Genomic DNA, 17023 nt, shown 5'->3' with positions numbered 1-17023 from the left:
CCAGACGCGTGGGGGGATACGGGGGGCTCCTAGCGGCGCTGGGACGGCTCAGGGCCGGGCGGGGCGGAGCGGGCGTCCCCCCCCCGGGGCCCGGCCAGTGGAAGGCGCGGGCAGCGGCGGCTCCGAGTGGCCGCTGCGGTGGGCTGTGCCACAGTCTCCTCCCTTTGGCCGGCCGCAGGTTGGTGGCAGGAGGAGGGGACCGCTGCGGGCGCGGGGAGGGGGTGCCGCACCGCCGGGGCCATGGCGGAGCCGGGAAGCCGCGAGCCCGACACCCGGGTAACTGCCGCGGCGTCGCGCTTGCGTTTCTGGAGGGAGAGGTTGCCCTTGGGTGTGTGCGGCGCGGGGCTTCCCGCGTGGCCTGCGCGGAGAAGGGGGCGCAGTCTGGGAGGGAAGGCGCGCCCAAGGTCTGCCCTAAGGGTGACTGACAGCGGCCCCGCCTGCAGGGCGAGGTGGTGGCCAGTGGCAGGTGGGGAAGTAGTGGTGCGGGAGGAGTTGGGGCAGGGGGAGACGGGGAGGGAGGGTGGCCTGGTGCCCCCAGAGAAGGTAGGAGGGAGGGCAGAATACTAATAGAGCCCTTCAGAGAGGCCAGGGCGACCAGGCCCCACTGACCCAGAGGGTTTAGAAAGAGAAACTGTCAACAGACTTGCTGGAGTGAAAGGAACTAACATTGTCAAGGCCTGTTTGGTGTGGCGCTTTGCTGAACACTCCCAAGGCGTGACTTAGTTCCCACAATAACCCCGCTGGGTAGGCCAGAAACTTATTTAAAGACTGACTGGAGAGAGTGGCAGAGCAAGTTTCCGGAGGACACAGTTGGAGTAGAGCTGGGCCTAATCGCAGCCTGAAGCCCAGTGGTAGTAGCTGCCTTTGTTTACCTAGCTCCTCCCTGAAGCCTCCTGCTTTTTTGAAATTGCCTTTGTTTTTAATTTAACGTACTTGATCGTAAATTTATATCACTTAATTTTTAACAATAGCTATTTAACAACCAGTTGGCAAAATTCCTGAAAATCTAACCATTGGCTCTTGCAAACTGGTAGGACCCGTTGCTCCTACTCAGAGTTTGCACTGGTTGATCTGGAATGCTTTCCTCATCCCCCTTTTTAAAAAATTGGTTTTGTTTTGATTCTTCTCACAGCAATCCTCCAAGCCTTATACTTCGGTCCCAGGAGGGACCAGGTTGGGGCAAGTCCTTAGGAGTGCCCAAAGTCCCCAGTGCCCTGGGGTCCCCTCTGACCTCAGTATAGCTGTGTACACCCCCCTGAGGTGGTAGTAGGTCCTGGGGTCCTTCACTCCAAAACACTCCCACAGTGATCCTGGCCCCCCATGCTCACAGGTACCTGGTCCCTTTCCTGGTCTGCCCCTTCCCAGAAGGGGCACAGCATCTGAGAGCCTCTGAGACCCAGCTCTGCTGCCTGCTATCCTTTGTGAGAACTGCCAGTCAAGCAAGGAGGGTGGGGCATGGTGGCCTCTGACCTCTGAAGTTCCACCCAGCCCTGAAATTCTAAGGTTCTTAGATTTGCTGCTGTCAGTTCAAGGGCTACTTGTGACAGTAATGGAAGAAATTATGGAATTTTATTAAAACATTTTTAATGATTATTAAGACCAGCCACATGTAATGCATTGGCTCCTCTCCACTCTATAAGAGGTGGGGGTGGAACCTCCATTATAAGGAACAGAAACTGCCCAGGGACCCTAACACACCCACCAACACATAGCCATTTAAATAAGAATGGGATTTGCACTAATTTCAGGGAGCTCTCTCATTCCCAAACCGGGGTTCTTTCCACTTTAAATGGATCCTCAAGAATTGGGGGGGGAGGGGCTTCAGCTGCCCCCAGCATTACCCAGGTGTGACATAGCGCACAGATACTGGGATCACCCCTTAGCCAATGCTCCCTTGATAGCATCTTCATCTATTGAGAAGGTCAAGATGAGGTTTTCTGGGGCCCTGAAAAGGTGAAATTCGTTTGGGCATTGACCTCCTCTAGGAACCTTCCCACCTTCTGCTCTCCCTCCAGCCTTAGGCAGAGTTCCCTTTGTTCTCACTCTGAACTCTAAACCATTCTCAATTACACTGGCTCTTGGGGCTCAGGACCTGTCTTTACCCCCAGGGCCTGGCAAAGTCAAGAGTTCCTCAGTGTCCAGCACAAGGCCAGACTGTGTGGGTGAAATGGTTTTCTAAAAGCCAGCTGTGATGAGACTGTAGAGGGTGGGGTAGACACTGAGTGTCACACTATGGATTCATTATTTCCTGATCATCACAGCCCCTGGGGCTTAGGAATTCCAGAGTCAGGAGTTGAATTCTGGCTTCAGATCCTGGGGCTGCCCCTGGACCAGTTCTGTGACCAAGGGCAAGGCCCTTACTCCTCTAACTGCCAGTTGCCCCATTCATAAAACTGGTGTCTTAATACCCACTCATGGCTATGTGCTTAACATGTGGGCTGGCCCCCAGGGGAACCCCACAAATGTATTCTGTACCTACCCCCTTCATCTTGCTGGCAGGACAGCCCGCTCTAATTAGAAAGATTGTACCTTGCACAGGGACCCAGCTGACCTGCAGCCTCCACTCCACATACCCACCATGTGTCCTGCCTCTGCCTGGCAGAAGGGGCCCATTTCTCTCATCTGCACAAAGGTACCTTGTGAATTGGTGGCTGCCCAGCACATAGGACTTAAGGGGACAGTCATCTACACTGAGAGGTGGGCTGGTGGCTTGCAGGTAGGGAGGGGAGAGAGGCCAAGTCACTGACAGAGAGTGCAGGCTGAGGGCAGAACCAGGCTTTGCTGTGCTCCCAGAACCTGTACTGCCCACGTTGCTGAGAAGTCTGTCTATAGTGAAGCCTGGTGCCACCAGGTGAAGTTTCTGTATTTCTGTGATCCTCAGTGTCCTTTTCCATGAAATGGTAACAATCCACCAAACCTCTTAAGGCTACTCATTCAACAAATAATGGAGAGTTCACTGTGTCAGGTATGGTAAGGATGCAATGGTACCCAGCGTGGACATTCCAGCTACTGTTCCCATAGGCAGCTCCTGTAAATACTTGAGGAGTGGATGAATTTCACCCTGACCTTGGTTGGTTGCAAATGAAGCAGAATTACGTCTTAGGGAGGGGCTGAGACTTTGCCCCCGTTTGTCTTCAAGTGCCCGCAGGCCTCCATGCACCTCCTCCCACCCAACCCAGCAAGTGGAGGTGAGGTACCGCCCAGTCCTCTCCAGGACGTCATGGTCATTGGTCACTGAGAGCTGTTTATTTACCCAAAGCCTGGCAGGGGGAGGCCCTTGTCGACCCACGTCTGTGCTTGGGTTCAGTGCCGCAGGTCTCTGGCTTCCCCTGCAGGCTCTGCCCTGTCCGTGCCCTCACCTTCCTCAAGGCCCTTCCCCAGCCCCAGCGGCGCGGGCGTCTCCAGCCCCAGGGCCGGTCTCATTGCCTCTATCCTGACTTCCTTCTTGTCGCGCAGGCCTGTAGCCCAAGTGTCACCGCCATGGCCCCACCGCAGCTCTTCCGCGCATTCGTGTCGGCGCAATGGGTGGCCGAGGCGCTGCGGGCTCCGCGCGCGGGACAGCCCTTGCAGCTGCTGGACGCCTCCTGGTACCTGCCCAAGCTGGGCCGTGACGCACGCCACGAGTTCGAGGAGCGCCACATCCCAGGCGCTGCCTTCTTCGACATCGACCAGTGCAGCGACCGCACGTCACCCTACGACCACATGCTGCCAGGCACCGAACACTTCGCCGAATACGCGGGCCGCTTGGGCGTGGGCGCAACCACGCACGTGGTGATCTACGACGCCAGCGACCAGGGCCTCTACTCTGCCCCGCGCGTCTGGTGGATGTTCCGCGCCTTCGGCCACTCAGCTGTGTCGCTGCTCGACGGCGGCCTCCGCCAATGGCTGCGCCAGGGCCTCCCGCTCAGCTCAGGCAAGAGCCACCCTGCACCCGCTGAGTTCCGCGCTAAGCTCGACCCCACCTTCGTCAAGACTTACGAGGACATCAAGGAGAACCTGGAATCCCGGCGCTTCCAGGTGGTGGACGCCCGCGCCGCTGGCAGGTTCCGCGGCATCGATCCGGAGCCCCGAGACGGTGAGAGCGCGAGGTGGAGCCAAGTGGACGGGGCTGGAGGCCGCCTAGGGTGCGGCGTGTGCCCAGGGCACTGCCATAGCCTTGCCCTTGCCTTTGAAGGACCCGCATAGGCCAGGGAAGGAGATTTGGTTTCTAGTCGCCTCACTCTGGTTCGCACTGGCTTTATTCCTAAAGCAGAGTAATAACACTGCCCCATCCCCTCCTGTGTTTAGGACGGTAACTGCTCCTAACTCATTGGGAACCCAGGGGACCTTGTGTAAGTGTGAAACCAGTACTATGTGTGTGTAGGTTCACTGTGGAATGATGAAGGGCCGGCCCCAGTGTGGGAAAAATCCCTTCAGGGTGCATCCTTGGCCCCTGAAGGTGGTGGAGTGAGGGAGAGGGGAGAGTGGAGGGACGTGAAATACAGCTGGCTGCTGCCCCAAGCTGGGACAGAGCCTTTCGCCTGTGGTCTGGATCTCCCCAGGCAAGAAGCCTGTGGGAAAACTCTGTGTAATGGTGCATGGGGTCCCACAAGGCAGTGTGGTTAATGGCCATGTTGGTGTGACCCTTTTGAAAATCCCATGAGGTAGGTCCTGTCATTGTACAGATGAACAAATGGAGTCTCAGCCAGGTCTCGGGAAGCAGCTGGGCCAGATTCAGACTCTGGAACCTGCACACAACTGTAGTGAACAAATCAGAACTTCCTAGCCCTCTCTCACACCTTCAAGGGTGCGAGGAACTGGCCACGTCCTCTGGGACACTATCTGAATGGCACTCCTCATGCCCCAGGTCGGGGTTGGAGCTTTTGTTCTATGCTTCTGGAGCCTTTGGGGCTCATACTGGTGGACCATAGTTTTGGATGGCCTGAGGGCCAAGGACTGTCCCTCTCCAGAGGTTTGGTGAATTCAGAAGGTCCTTGTTCAGAAGCAGTGTTAACATTACTCAAACCATCAGAAATGACTTACAGCCAACCATTTTTGAACCTACCTAGGTAGCAACTTTGTGTGCTCCAGCTTAATGAGGGCACCACCTTGATCCTATTGGGTCCCCCAGCTCAGCCCCAGGGGGTGGAACAACATAGGGCAGCTAGCGGGTGCAAACCAGAGCCCTGCCCCACTTGCTTGGCCATGTGACACTTGGCAGGTCACCTCATCTCTTCTATCTGTGTAAAATGGGAGCAGGAATACAGACACAAAGGATGCAGAAGTGTGTAAAGCCTTAGCTCTGAGCTTGCACACACATTCTTGCACTCAAGAAATGGAAGATGCTCAATGCGTACCTCAGTCATACTCATCTGTGAAATGGGAGATGATGGCACACGCCCAGCAGGCTTGTTGTCGAGATGAACTAAGTTCAGTGCTGCTGAATCAGTGCTGAATATCATTCACTGTCATCATCATTCCCACTCCACAGCCTGAGGCCTGGCTAAATTCACCTGTAATTTGCCACGTCAGTCTAGCAGCTGGGGAAGCATGCTTGTGATAGCATTCAAGGTGCAGCGGTGACCCTGCTGTATAGATGCCACCGTGGCTTGAGAGCTTGCTCTTCTTCCTTGCTCTGGGCTGGTCTCTCTGTAATGTCTCTGAGCCCGGTTTCTGCACCTGTTAGGTGGGGATGACGACCCATCCCAGCCTCTCCTTGATCCCAGGAGTGTTGTCTGGGCACTTTGAAAATAGATACTAACAGGGACCAGCAGCTCCCCATTAGGCTCACCCCCCTGTGAAGGGAAACTGAGGCAGAAGCTGCCCTAGAGCCCCACCCTAAAGATGGAATGGCTCAAATCTGAACCATTAGCTGTGAGCATTTATTTTGTTGCAAACCTCAATTCTTTCATAAAAATTGAAATATTAATAACACCTGCCTGATAGGGGTGGTGAAAACAGAATATGTGTTGGGAGCCTGGAGGTTTGCAGAGATGTGGTTGAGGTGACAATCCTCTTAATTCACAGTTCACTGGTTTTGCCTGCCCTCCTTTTCCCACCCCAATGGAAATGATCTTTTAAAAATGGAAGTCTGGTTTCCCTTGGTCAGGTCCGAGGCCCTCAGTCTCGCTCCAGATCAGGTTGTTCACACTCCCTCTCTGCTTCCTCTTGGGCACCTGGCTCCCCACTGTCCGAGTTTTCTCCATGGTGACCTTTAATTCCCCGACACCCCAGCAACATGTGGTTCCCTGCCCCCTGGAATTTCCTCTGCCTAGGCTGCTCGAGGCCCCCACTGCCCTGACCTGTTTACCCTACTCACCTGTCAGGGCTTTCTCAGAGACACTTGCTTCCCCCCCAGGCTCACCTGGCTTTAAATCCTCTCAGCTTGGGCAAGTTGGTCTTTTTTTTTGAGACAGAGCCTCAAGCTGTCCCCCTGGGTAGAGTGCCGTGGCATTATAGCTCACAGCAACCTCCAACTCCTGGGCTCAAGCGAGTCTCCTGCCTCCGCCTCCCAAGTAGCTGGGACCACAGGCGCCCGCCACAACGCCCGGCTATTTTTTTGTTGCAGCCGTCATTGTTGTTTTGGCGGGTCTGGGCTGGGGATTCGAATCCGCCACCTTAGGTGTACGTGGCTGGCACCTTAGCCCGTTGAGCTATAGGCGCCGAGCCGGGCAAGCTGGTCTTTATGCTTCATTTTCCTCATCTGTACAAAAGAGAGGCTAATTACTTCTTTTCCCTAAACTTTTGGGGTGGGTTAAAGGAGAAAATACAGCTAGGGGCTCTAAGCAGTGCCTAGCACCAAGTGAGCCTTCAGAGACAGCAGCTGTTGTTGCTACTGGTGTAATTTTTTATGCTGTGCCCCATGCCACCCAGTAGGGCCTTTTTGTATCACCCTTCCTACTTGTAATTATTCAGTTACTGTCTGTCTGCTCTGCCAGATCAAACTCCTTGCCTGCAAGTGAGGCAAGTCCTACCTATGCAGGGGGGCTTGTCTATTACTTTGCTGTCCCCAGGACACATAATTAGAAAATCTGGGGGGCCAAGCGTGATGGAGTCTGATTCTTAGGTTCAAACTTCAGCTAGCAAATTGCTAAATGCATTGGCCTGAGGTGGTGCTTAACCTCAGCATCACCACCTGTAAAATGGGAGTGAATCTGAATGGTGCCTGAGTTTTATGGTTGTGAGAATTAAATGAGTTGGTGCATATGGAGGGTTTAGCACCATGCTTTGGGAGGCTTTTGCTACCACAGGTGCCACAAACACGGGGTGCCATTCATACCATCCTCTGCTTGTTCCTTTCTTCCTGCCCCCTGCTGCAGGCATCGAACCTGGCCACATTCCCGGCACCATAAACATCCCCTTCACAGACTTCCTGACTGAGGAGGGCCTGGAGAAGAGCCCTGAAGAGATCCGTCGCCTGTTCCAGGAGAAGAAAGTGGACCTGTCCCAGCCACTGGTGGCCACATGTGGCTCTGGTGTCACAGCCTGCCATGTGGCCCTGGGGGCCTACCTCTGTGGCAAGCCCGATGTGCCCATCTATGATGGCTCCTGGGTAGAGTGGTACATGCGGGCCCAGCCTGAGGAGGTCATTTCTGAGGGCCGGGGGAAGACCCACTGAGGCTGGGCAGGACACAGGCCTGGTTGTTCTGACTCTGCTTTAACCAACAGAGTGTTTCTTTATCCAACTCAAGTGCCATTTGGGGTGACCTCCCAGAGGCCAGGAATTCCGTTGACTTGTGGGCTACCAGTGGAGCTGGGAGAGAAGGCAGAGGGCAGACACCATGGGGGAGGTCAGAAGTCCCCACCACCCCACACGGTGCTCAGCCGAAGCCCTGCCTCCTTTCTCTTTGGAGGAAATAAAAGAGCCAAGTACTAAATCCTTGTAGCTGTGGGGCCGCCTCAGTTTTCCTAAGGACCAGGGATTCCAGCCTGCCCAGCCCTGGTTGCTCTGGGGAGCCCAGGGGTCTTGGAGACCCTGTCTCTGCCTTTTAAACAATGCTAGGGGCTCAGAGGCCCCCCTTCCTGTGATTGGAATGGCCCCTAGCCAATGATTCCCCCTGAGGGTGTCTCCCTTCTGGCTTCTGGGTTATATTTAAGGTGAATTTTGCTATGACATGTCTGGGGTCCCACTAAAGCATCCTCTACCAGGTACATCTCATCTCAAGAGAGAGATAGGTCCAGAGCTTAACAGGAGGCCATCCTAGCCCAGCTAGGATGCTGTGGGGGAAGGGCTCAGTTTGGCTGAACTGAAGGAGAATCTGGTTCTAACTCTAGGAATTCACACTGGGGGAACAGTCTCTGGATCTTCCCAAGGTGGGTGCCCGAGGGAGTCTGGTTCTTTCCGTTTAGGGAGGACATCTTCCCACTTCCCAAGGGTGGGGCTGCATCCTTCTCCCTTGGGATTTATCCTTTGTGAGGAGGGGGACTTAGGTGCCTCAGGAGGACCCAGATCCCCCCTCAGGAGCCTCCTCATCTTTCTAGACCCCAGACACCGTCTCAGCAGCAGAGGGGCAGTGTCCTATCGGTTGGTCCTAGAAGTGACCTTATCTGGTAACTCTTTTGGTAACAAAGCCAGAAAGGGGCAGTGACTACCATCATACACACTGAGTTTAGGACAGCCCCAGGTCCAGGTTTCCTGACTCTGAAGTTACTCCTTCCACCTGACCTTGTGCCCCACCAACTTCCCTCTGATGCTGAGTCATTTCCCAAGCCCACCCGGTGGAGGGGGCTGTGGGAAGCAACAGCACAGTATCTTGATTTTACAAATAAGAGCTCTAAAGTGAGTCCCAACCTGAGATTCAGCCTCATCTATTAAATGCGAATAATATACACTTCAGAAGAAGGGGTTCAGACAGGAACATTTCCAAGAGCCCATTGCAGAGTCCTATTTTTCTAGAATAAGGTTCTTTCTCAACCTCAGCACTGCTGGGTTGAGAAAGCAGCATTTCTGGCCTCTGTCCACTAGATGCCAGTAGCACTGCTCAATTCCGACAACCAAAAATGTCTCCAGATGTGGCCCGATAACCCCAGGAGGCCAAAAATCACCCCCACTTGAGAACCACCGCTGTAGGGGCAAATAACACAGTTGACCACAGCAGTCAGAACAGTGTAGACAGGAAACCTGAACAGGAGGGGGCTTATCCTGAGGCCCTTGCCCTGGAGCTGAATTTAACAGTTGAGAAACTCCCTTTCTCCTGTTTAATCCCTGGAGTTTCTCTGCCCTTGGGAGAGGAACTTGTCTGCAAGCTCTGTGTGAGGTTCTGATCTGGTCTCCTGTCCCAGCACCCCACACAAACCTGCTTGACATTGGACATGCTGCTGAGTTCCTCTAGGCTTCAGTTTCTTCATCTTTAAAATGGGTACTGTATCACAGTCCCTTCCTGAGCAGCATGAGGATTAAATGAGAGAGTCCAGAGAAACTTTTCAGCTTGGTGCCCAGCACAGAGTAGTTGTGTATTACCATTATTTTCTGAAGGACTTTTTACTTATTCAGCATGTTGAGTGACACCTGTCCTTCTAGCAACAGATGAGAGAACTGTGTTCCTATCTTCATAAAGCTTCCACATCAGGAAGGAGAAACTGGTACTTTATGTCATACTTCCAGGGAGAAGGGAATACTGTGAAATGATCTATTTTACAACAGGTGAGAAAACAAGCAGAGAGGTTGAGTGGTTTGCCTAAGGCAGGCATCCTCAAACTATGGCCCGCAGGCCACATGCAGCCTGCCTAGGACATTTATCCAGCCCGTCCAGTATTTTTGCCGCCACTACCTGTCCTGCTTAGCAGCCGAGTCGTCCTGGGGCCCACAGTCCAGCCCTCCAATGGTCGGAGGGACAGTGAACTGGCCCCCTGTTTAAAAAGTTTGAGGGCTCGGCACCTGTGGCTCAAGTGGCTAAGGTGCCAGCCACATACACCTAAGGTGGCAGGTTCAAATCCAGCCCGGGCCCGCCAAACAACAATGACGGCGCCAACCAAAAAATAGCCGGGTGTTGTGGCGGGCACCTGTGGTCCCAGCTACTTGGGAGGCTGAGGCAGGAGACTCGCTTGAGCCCAGGAGTTGGAGGTTGCTGTGAGCTGTGAAGCCACGGCACTCTACCCAGGGGGATAGCTTGAGGCTCTGTCTCAAAAAAAAAAAAAAAAATTTTGAGGACCCCTGGCTTAAGGGCATACAGCTGGTTTGCGAGAGGCAAACTGGAGTTAGAATTCTTGCAGTAGGAGCTTCTCAGGGATCTGGCCTGGGCTGAGTTTCCAGATTTGGGGATCAAGGTGAGAATAGAAACAGGTGGCAGATGCATTCCCCCAGGGAAACCTTGAATGAACGTGTTGAGGCAAGGAGCTTTGGTTAGGTTCCCTTGCCCCACCTTAGTCCAGCCTCCCAGCAAGGAAACCAAGGCTCACCCCAGCTAGGGCTTTATCTTCTGGAAAGGTCCTTGATGGGTGTGGACAGGTTCTAAGGTGACTTGAGTAGAGGTGGGAGAAAGGAAGAGCTCCATAGGACGTTCAGTTTAACTTGGTAGGAGTTTGCTAGGAATGACGCAGATACTCACACCCACCCCTGCCAGCTCCATTCTGCCTCCCACCAGCCTGAACTCCCAGAATAATTAACCATTGGTTGCATCGTCCCAGCCTCTGGCAGCACCCGCTCCACCTACCCCTTGTGTTCGAGGCAGAAACTTGCAACACTGGGCAACAAGGATGAAGAAATGTTTGTCTACTTGGCAGATAAATATTTACTAAGCACCCCCTCTGTGTCAGGGACAGTTGGAAGTGCGTTTCCCAACCTTGTCTAACCAGCTGCTCTGGAATGTTTCCACTCCCTGGGTCATTGCCTTGAGGGACCATGGTCCAAAGCCACATCCACACAGTGAACTGAATAGTGGATCAATGTGGTGATGTGGCCCTTGGGCTCTGGGACAAGCTTTGCACCAGGCCCAGTTCTGCCTTCCTGCTAGGGCCCCAGTCTTCTCATCTGAGAAATGGGAGCAAACTCAGTTCTGCCACGCACCGAGTGGGTGTGCTGTCAGATAAGGTAAAGTTCAATGTAAGACACCACACCTACTGGAATAACCTTGGCTATGTACACACAATGGGGCTTTATTATCCTTAACTCATGGAGAATGAGTCATTTGGAGGAAGATGAAATGTTCGGGTTAGGTGAAAGTGTTACCATCTTAAGCACCAAACTTTTCAGCACATTAACCTATGGGGGGTGGAATGTGGTGTACTGGGCATACCTGGATTCCCAGTGGCTTTGTTTTATCCCTTTATTGCACAGTGATAACCTTCAGAGGCTGCTTGCCCCTAAGCTAAATGGCTGCAACCATTATGATTTTCTGTACTCAAGTCCTTGATACTCCCAACCATCCTCACTGGCTCCCCTTACAGTTTAATGTCTGCGTCCTTCAGAGGTCTCTTCGTCCTGCTTACAGGTGGGCTCATGCTCTCTGCATAAGGCCGTCCATTCCAGTGGCCAGACCACTGTGCAACTTGCACTCTCCTGAACCAGGTCCCTGTGTCACTGCCTGCTGGGCCCTTAACCTGCTCCTCTGCCCAGGTCCCAGTCTTAGTAGGCACCGCCCCCACCCAGACCTGGCAGCCAATGATCGGAGACTCCACCTCCATTAGCCACAGTTAGGCTGCACCCAGACTGGTAGAGTTCTGTGTCTTCCTGTCTTACTTCACTGCCTTGGTCCAGAAACCTACCCCCCCCACCCCGAGATACACACCAGTTCCAGTGCATTTGCTAGAGACAGGCCCTGAACCAGAGAGGGGGCACTGGCCTCGTGGGAAGGGGCAAGACCCTGGCAACACTGTGTGAGGGGTACCTGAGAGGTGAAAGAGAACAGAAGAAGGTGGAGGGGCTGTGTCCAGGTCTGAGAGGCACCTCCACATGGGCCACCAGTCCCTCTTATGAATTCCCTGGACTGTGCCTGCCTTGCTCCAGGTGGAGATGTAGTAGGAGACAGGTTCAAAGTGCAGCATCTGGAGCACCCCAACTTCTCCCTGGCTCGGACCTCAGTTTTCACACCTGCGACATGAGTGTAATCCGCTTCATAGGGTTGCTGTGAAGATGAAATGGTTCGGTCATACAAGGCACTGCGAATGGAAGCTGGCACAGTGAGCACCAAATAAATGTTCGGAGTATTACTATTACTGGTATTCTGTCCTGCACCTGCCCTTCCTGCCTCCTCTGGTTGGGCTGTGAGCTCCTTGAGGAGTAATACAAGTATATCTTATGCATTTCTCTTCCTGGCACCAGCATAGTGAGTGACATAGATGGGGTGTTAAGGCTCAAAACCAGACCCCCAAATACAGTGCTTGATAGGAAGCAGCCTCAAGGTCCCTCTGACCTCCCACCTCCTCCTGTTTCTCAGCCCTCTGTCTCTCCCAAAGCATAGGGTGAAGCTGTTCTCTGAAGTCCCTTTCCGTACCTATGACCTGCCAAAGAGGAATGTGATTGTCTTCCCTGAAATGTTATTAGCCAGAGAAGAGTAAAACTTGACTCACAGAGGAAGAGACTGAAAATTAAACACCCCACCTAGACCTCAGACAGATTTTGCCCCCAACTGTCATCTGCTCTCCATCCCATTCAATTTCCAAAGACAGTTATTTACTAGCCACTGTCTCTGTGTTAGGCCTATTAATTTCTCCCTAAAAATCACTGATTATCCCTCAAATTACCACACTTCCCCCATGAAGAAGGGTATGTAAGCACTTGTAGGTACCCCAGTAGGTTCATGCGCAATCACTAAAATAAACTTTGTATGCCTTTTCCCCCCATTTATCTGTCTTTTGTCAGTTGATTAGCAGCAAACTTTCAAAGGATGAAGGGGAAGCTTTTCAATTTCTCTTCAGGGGCCAATGGATGTTTGGCATACATCATCAGGGCTGCCAGAGGCCTTAATAATCTTTCCTGTCTACTGAGTGCTTTCCATGTGGTGGGGGATGCTAAGTGCTTTGCCTCCATTTACTCTAACAACCCTGAGAAATAGGTGTTATTATCCTCCAATTTACAGGAAAGGGGGCATAGATAGGTCAGGTGAGTCACCCAAGTTCACAGGACAGGTTCTGGGGCTGGGCCTTGCATCCTGGAAAAATGACTACAGGTTTTCATCTGCTGCAGGACAGAACTGTGGAGGGGATCATAGAAGAGGGGACAGGCTTCTCTTGGGGGGTTAATAAGGCCCCCTACAAACACAAGCACACACAATGCATATACATGCACACGAACAAACACACATATGTTTGTAAACACTCTTTTGTATGTGGGCGAGGAATAAGGCAGCCAGAGGCTAATTTACTTGCCTAGCTAGATGTGCGTTCTTCCATGTGTGTCTCCAGGACTCTTGATCCCTTGGGGTGGGAGGCAAGGTAGGATCGTCAAACTTATGTGAACTGGAGTAGGAAGAGCCAGAGTCAGACCATTTACTCTACTAACCTCCATCTTTGGGAGTGTTAGATGCAGGGTAAAAGCAGGTAGGAGAATGGAGGCAGAGCCTTGGAGCACAGGTAGGAAGCAGGCAGGAGGCAGCAAGCCCAGGAGGCTGCAGCTTGCCTGGCCCAGCCATTGGGTACAGTGGGGATGGGTGTGTTGGACTGGCTGGCAGTTGAGAGTTGGGGCAACATATTGCAATAGAGAGTGAGACAGAGTATCAGTAGGGGAAGTCACATGTTTGCCTATCAAGGACAGTACAGTCCAAATAGTAGTTGCAATAACTGGGCTCAGTTATCATCACACTCACTTTTTTTTTTTTTTTTGAGACATAGTCTTACTTTGTTGCTCTTAGTACAGTGCTGTGGCATCACAGCTCACAGAAACCTTAAACTCCTGGGTTCAAGTGATCATTCTGCCTCAGTTTCCTGTGTAGCTAGGACTGCAGGAGTCCACCACAATGCCCAGCTGATTTCCTACTTTTAGTGGAGATGAGGTCTCACTCTTGCTCAGGCTTGAACTCCTGAGCTCAAGCAATCCACTCAACTCGGCCTCCCAGAGTCTTAGGATTATAGGTATGAGCTTCCGCACCTGGCCAATAACTGGATTTTTAAAAATGAATTATTGTTTAAGAAAATAACACCTCTACTCTGAGTAAATTTCTTTCTTTTTTTTTTTTTTTTTTTTTTTGAGACGGAGCCTCAAGCTATCCCCCTGAGTAGAGTGCCATGGCATCATGCTCACAGCAACCTCCAACTCCTGGGCTCAAGCGAGTCTCCTGCCTCAGCCTCCCAAGTAGCTGGGACTACAGGCGCCAGCCACGACGCCGGCCATTTTTTGGTTGCAGCTGTTATTGTTGTTTGGCGGGCCCGGGCTGGGGATTCAAACCCGCCACCTTAGGTGTACGTGGCTGGCGCCTTAGCCACTTGAGCCACAGGCGCCAAGCCCCTGAGTAAATTTCAAAAGGATTTATAGACCATCCCCTTCCCAGAACACCTCCCAGTGAGTTAATTCTCTATCCCAGACAACCACAGTTCCACTTTCTTAGGTATCATACAGAGATTGATTTGTACGTATAAAATAAAACACAGTATAAACGCCTCTCTCTTTCTCTTCTTCCCTCCTTCCCTCCCTCCACAGCATTTTGTTTAATAGGGAAACAGTAGAGGCATTTCCACTAAGATCAGGAACAAGGCAAGATGAGGATGCCCAGGTCATCACTATGTTTAATACTGTACTAGAGATGTAAGCCAATGCAATTAGACAAGAAAACTCAATTAGAGGCATGAGAATTGAAAAAGCAGGAGGAAAACTATATTTGTTTCCAGGTGACATGATACCTGAAAAGCCTCAGGGAATTAATACAAGTTCCTTAAGCCAGGTGTTATGGCACATCTAAGGTCCCAAGCTACTTTGGAGGCTGAGCTGGAAGGATCATTTGAACCCCAAATTCAAGACCAGGCTGGGAAACATAATGGGACCCCATCTCTAAAAAAATAAAATGAATGAAAGAAATAAAATAAAAGCCACTCAAACTCCTAAAAGACCCAGAAGTAGATTTGAACAAATGGAAGACATCCCTTGTCATAAAAATGTCAGTTCTTTCTAAGATAACTTATAAATTTGACCCAACCCCAATAAGAACACCAATGAGCTTTACGGTGCTAAAAATGCTGACACTTATGTTCACGTGGAAAATCAAATATGCAACAAATTATAACCTGCCAAATAAGAATCTAATAGTCTATATTGATATAAAAGCATGAGTGAATGAGAAGAGAAATATCTTCCTCCAATAGACTGTCACCCAATAAATGTGGAAGGAATGAATTAGAAAATCACATAGTAAAAAAAAAAAAGAAAAAGAAAATCACATAGTAACAATTACTTCAGACAAGAATAACCAATGATGAAAATTAATGATGTGATACATTAGTTTGATGAGAAATAGAATATTAACATAGTCTTTGTGAATCTCCCCTAAGATACTGATTAATTCAAAGGGAAAAGGAGAAACTGACAGACGCTACCATAACAAAATGGGCAGAGTTAACCCCACCAGTAAAGGGGTAAGATTCCTCCAGACATGCACTAAAAGAATACAGCATGGCCTTGGCACAGCGGCTCATGCCTATAATCCTAACACTCTGGGAAGGCGGGTGGATTACTTAAGCTCAGGAGTTGGAGACCAGCCTGAGCAAGAGCAAAACCCCATCTCTAAAAACAGCTGGGTGTTATAGCCACAGCACTCTATTGAGGAGGACAAAGTGAGACTCTGTCTCAAAGAAAAGAAAAAAGAGGCAGCACCCATGGCTCAGTGGGTAGGGCACCAGCCACCTACACCAAAGCTGGTGGGTTCCAACCTGGCCTGGACCAGCTGAAAAAAAAAGGAACAATTACAACTGCAACAACAACAAAAAGCCGGGCATTGTTGCAGGCACCTGTAGTCCCAGCTGTTTGGGAGGCTGAGGCAAGAGAATCGCTAAGCTCAAGAGTTTGAGGTTGCTGTGAGCTGTGATAGCACAGCACTCTATGGAGGGCACCATAGTGAAACTCTGTCTCAGAAAAAAAAAAAAAGAGAGAAGAAGAAGAAGAAAGAAAGAAAGAATGCAGCATCACTTCTATGGTAGTCTTAGCAAAAATGCTCACAACGAATCTAATCATGAGGAAATACTAGAAAACCCACACGGAAGGTCATTCTACAAAATAAATCAACTATACTCTTCAAAAATGAAAGACAGAAACTTCCAGATCAAAGAACTAAAGAGAAATGACAAGGGAATACACTGTGTCCTAGATCAGATCCTGGCTGCTTTTTAGCACTGTTTTTTCTTTTGCTGTAAAGGACACTAGTAGGACAAACAGCGACTTGAAGAAATCTGTAGATAAGTTAATAATGTATAGCAATGTTAATTTCCTGACTTTGATAATTGTACTGTAGTTACGGAGAGGATGTCCTTGTGTTTTGGGGAAATCACGCTGAAGAGTTTAGAAGGGAAAGGTCATTAACTGCAGTTTACCCTTGAACAGATAAGAAAAGGAAGGTGGGGTGAGAGAGTGGAAAAAAACAAAGGAAGTAAAATGTTACCATTTGGTGAATCTGGGCAAAGGCTCTATGGGATTTGGGGGGTATAATTTTTGTAACTTTTCTTTGAAATTATTTTCAAAATGATATGTTTTGTTGTTGTTGTTGTTTTAACGCAGGTTTTTCTGATTCTGTTTCAGCCAGGACCGCTCACTGCAGAGAGGGGAGCTGGACCATCTAAAGCAGTTCTTAATATCAAAGTACTCAAGACCTACTTGTAGAAAGCTTAGGAAACAGCCCCTCTCCTGCCCACAGCAGAGATAGGAAAGATACTTCTGGGAGCAGATGGAAGGTGGAGGAATGCTTTCCCTAGAAGCAGTTGTTGGGGTGCTGCCCCATGGTGGGAGGTACATGGGGTGCCTCTCCTTTCTGCAGGCTGAGTGAAAGGGGCTTTAAAAAGGCCATCTGTAGAGTGTGACCTCTGCGTCCTGGATTCTGAGGGGCTCAGAGCTGGGCGGGCCCCATGTCTGGGAAGCCTGCAGGTGCGATGCTGGCCTGGCCAGCTGCTCCTGGGTGCAGTCAGGAGA

General features: G+C 51.0%; 1 protein-coding gene across 1 annotated transcript; it reads left to right on the top strand.

Annotated features, from left to right (window-relative positions):
* Positions 1-159: 159 nt before the first annotated feature.
* Positions 160-8769, top strand: MPST (mercaptopyruvate sulfurtransferase). The gene is made up of 3 exons (XM_003783243.3): positions 160-276; positions 3457-4075; positions 7299-8769. The coding sequence occupies exons 1-3, from the start codon at positions 241-243 to the stop codon at positions 7595-7597; spliced, it is 954 nt and encodes a 317-aa protein (XP_003783291.1). The 5' UTR covers positions 160-240; the 3' UTR covers positions 7598-8769.
* The last annotated feature ends 8254 nt before the right edge of the window (positions 8770-17023 follow it).

Source organism: Otolemur garnettii, unplaced genomic scaffold, assembly GCF_000181295.1.
Source record: "Otolemur garnettii isolate 467f Iridium unplaced genomic scaffold, OtoGar3 scaffold00007, whole genome shotgun sequence".
Lineage (NCBI taxonomy): Eukaryota > Metazoa > Chordata > Mammalia > Primates > Galagidae > Otolemur > Otolemur garnettii.
This window is presented reverse-complemented; position numbering and strand designations above follow the sequence as displayed.

Coding starts and splice junctions, on each gene's coding strand:
- MPST (XM_003783243.3), top strand. CDS start 241: ATGGCGGAGCCGGGAAGCCGCGAGCCCGACACCCGG. Junction 277..3,456: donor GCCGCGAGCCCGACACCCGG/GTAACTGCCGCG, acceptor CTTGTCGCGCAG/GCCTGTAGCCCAAGTGTCAC. Junction 4,076..7,298: donor CGATCCGGAGCCCCGAGACG/GTGAGAGCGCGA, acceptor CCCCTGCTGCAG/GCATCGAACCTGGCCACATT.